Source organism: Gavialis gangeticus, unplaced genomic scaffold, assembly GCF_001723915.1.
Source record: "Gavialis gangeticus isolate Ggan-Ray unplaced genomic scaffold, GavGan_comp1, whole genome shotgun sequence".
Taxonomy (NCBI): Eukaryota; Metazoa; Chordata; order Crocodylia; family Gavialidae; genus Gavialis; species Gavialis gangeticus.
Genome location: NW_017729016.1, coordinates 1898935 through 1902071, shown reverse-complemented (window position 1 = coordinate 1902071; position 3137 = coordinate 1898935). Strand labels below are relative to the sequence as shown.

Genomic DNA, 3137 nt, shown 5'->3' with positions numbered 1-3137 from the left:
CGCACCGCCCGCAGGTGCCGGGGCAGGAGCCGGGGCAGGGGCAGGGGCAGGGGAAGGGGAAGGGGCAGGAGCCGGAGCCAGGTGGGTCGGGACGGGGCCTTGTCCCCGCTCTCACGGTCTCTTGTCTCCCCCTAGAGCGGAAGCGGTTCTACAAGCGCGTGGGCATATCGCGGGGGGAAGGTGAGTGGGGCCGGGGGGAGGGTGAGCAGCCTCTTCCCCCCACCCGGCTCTCCCTGTGGCCACGCAGACCTTCCCCTCTGCCTGCCCAGGGGGCTTCGAAATCAACCTGGACCAGAGGAAGCTAAGGACCCCCCAGGCCAAGCTCTTCGTGGTGCCCAGCGAGGCCCTGGCCGTGGCCGTGGCCACTGAGTGGGATGCCCAGCGGGACACCATCCAACTCTACGCTATGCACCTGGTGAGCGCCGTGGCAGGCCCATCCTGGTGCTGTGCAGAGCAGCCTCGCAGGAGGAGACGGGGGCTGGAGCTGCTTGTCCCCAACGGTGCCCAAAGCTGCTTCCCACGTGTACGGGACCGGGACGCTCCTGCCACGACTCTTTTGCTGCCCCAGTGGTGATGCCCCCGAGTGCGCAGATCGTGGCTTGGTCTCCTCTTCCCTCTGTTCCTTGCTAGGGGTTGTGGCCTCGTGAAAATCTCCGGCCTCGCTAATGAAGCCGAGGAGGCGATTCTTTCGTTCTGCTCGGCATCCTGTTCCAGGTGCCGTGCTTCAAGGAGGACGCGGGAAAGCTTGAGAGAGTTCAAAGAGCGATTTTCTTTGTCCGTGTGATCAGAGACTTGCGTGGCAAGCCATGTGAGGAAAGGCGGAGGGACCTGGGACTCTTCAGCCTGAAAAAGAGGAGGCTGAGAGAGGACGTGTAGCAACTTACTGCTACATTAGGGGAATACATCAAGGGCTTGGTGAGCAGTCATTCATCAGGGCACCCTTGGGGAAAACTAGGGGTAATGACCATAAACTCCTGGAAGATTGTTTCAGGCTCAACATTAAAAAAATTTCTTCACCTTCAGGGTGTCCGGACTGTGGAATAAGCTCCCTCCAGAGCTGGTGCAATTGCCTACCCTAGAAATCCTCAAGAAGAGACTGGATGGTCTCCTTGCTGGGGTCACCTGGCCCCCAGTTGTCTTTCCTGTCTGGTGCAGGGCGCTAGACCTGATGATCTTGTAAAGTCCCTTCCAGCCCCTTACAATCTATGAAACTCTGCTTATTGCCTCTTGTCTGCAGACCACACTGTGCAACACGGCTCTGGACAACCCAACCCAGCGGGACAAGACGCAGCTCATCCAAGCGGCCATTAAGTTCCTGGAAACAGACACAATCTGGTAGGAGACCTGCCGGGTTTGCTGTTCGCTGGGGGAACACCTGGCCGGGCCAGGCCAGATCGGCTGTGGTGGGACTTGGGATCCCTTCCAGGAGGATCTATTCAACCCAAGCCAACCTGCATTGTTTTTGCACCAGCAGGCCTCTATCTCCTCCTTGTTCTGTGCCCCTGAGGAGTTCTCCCAGGCCTACGCTTCCCCCCATGAGGTGTTGCTGGTGGTCCTGGGTATCTACTAGTGCAGCAGCTTGGATTTGCCTTTTTCCTTGTCTGCGCTTGGTGTTACCCTGCATTTGCCCTGAGCACTCCTTTACCTCAGCTGAGCCCATATTCCTGCCCCCTGAGCTCTGGGACCGGTGAGGGCTGGACCAGTCCTTGGCCTCTAGGCTAAACTGGGAGCAGAGACCTGCCTGAGCTGCTCTGGGGCTCTGAGGTGGCCTGATGGGTTTGTTCATGCTAATTAACACTCCCATGCTGTAATTAGCTGGGGCCTGAGCTGGCTGCCTTACCTGTGAACGTTGTTCCACTGGAACCCCACAGACATTGCTGGGTTTACCACAGAGCAGAAGCAGGCTGCATCCCTTCCACGTGGTACATGGGCTGGCAGGCAGCTGTGCCCACAGGTGGCCCCTGTGGGGCCTGCAGCTTCTGCCAGTGTGGAACTGAGGGCAGCCCTGTGCTCCTTGCAAGCTGGCATCTCCTGCCAGCCCAGGAAAGGGGCTTGCATTTCCAGGGGGGTTTTGCTGCACATGGCATTAAGACAGACAGTGGTTTGTCTGTGATGGTCAGTTCTGGTGGTCCTAGTTACAGGGTGGAGGAGCCAGCTACCCTGGTGGAGCTGCAGAGGATCCAGTGGGACCCCATGATCGAATGGGCAGAGAAAAGGTAAGAAGCCAAAGGCTCTGTCCTTTCTGTGTTGTGCCTAAGGCGCTCATCCCTGCAATAGCTCAGATGAGTGCTGGTGGCAGTGAGGCAGTGTGCTGTGTGTTCAGCTCGTCAGCCCTGAGAGGAGGGCACAGAGGGGTACTGAGGAGGCTTTGAAGGACAGAGGCTGGTCCTAATGGCTTCAGGTGCCCAGCAGCAAACAGGGAGAGGAGAATGGTGTTGCAAGACATAGGGTGCTGGGCTGGAGGGGGCATGCAGCGAGCCCAGCCTGCCACACCAGTGGGGTTCCTGATGCCAGCATACATTCAATTCTTCCAGGTATAACGTGACGATCGGCTCGTCGACCAGCATCACTGGGCCCACAATCCCCGTGAGCACCAGAGAGACCTTCAGCAGCCACTTGGCCTCGTACAACATGTGGGCGCTGCAAGGTAAAGGAAGCAGCTTCTCCATTTGTCTGTCCTTCCAGGCATCAGCCCACAGGGAAAACGTTCCCTCCCCACAGGCAAATGACAAGCCAGTCAGGCAGAGGAGGGTTTCATAGTTGGTAGGGTCAGAAGGGACCTGAGCAGATCATCAAGTCCAACCCCCTGCCGTGGCAGGAAAAAGTACTGGTGTCAAACAACCCCAGCAAGGTGTACATCTAGCCTCCTTTTAAAGACCCCCAGGGTAGGAGCCAGCACCATTTCTCTTGGAAGTTGGTTCCAGATCCTAGCTGCCCTGACAGTGAAGTAGCACCTCCTGATATCTAGCCTGAATCTACACTTTGCCAGCTTGTGACCGTTATTCCTGGTCACTCCCGGTCGTGCTCGGGGGAACAGGGACTCCCCCAGTGCCTGCTGGTCCTCTCTGACTAGTTTGTACATGGCCACTAGATCCCCCCTCAGCCTTCTCTTGTGGAGGCTGAACAGGTTCAGGTCC

At 58.0% G+C, this 3137-nt stretch overlaps 1 protein-coding gene across 1 annotated transcript in view; it reads left to right on the top strand.

Annotated features, from left to right (window-relative positions):
- Positions 1-4: 4 nt before the first annotated feature.
- The window catches only part of ATPAF2 (ATP synthase mitochondrial F1 complex assembly factor 2), a gene marked incomplete at its 5' end in the record, with an annotated part of 5675 nt that continues 2542 nt past the window's right edge, over positions 5-3137 (top strand). The window contains 6 exons of the mRNA XM_019512571.1: positions 5-14; positions 136-180; positions 270-415; positions 1238-1335; positions 2136-2216; positions 2535-2647. Coding sequence (XP_019368116.1) covers positions 5-14; positions 136-180; positions 270-415; positions 1238-1335; positions 2136-2216; positions 2535-2647 — 493 coding nt within the window. The remainder of the gene's footprint in view (positions 15-135; positions 181-269; positions 416-1237; positions 1336-2135; positions 2217-2534; positions 2648-3137) is intronic.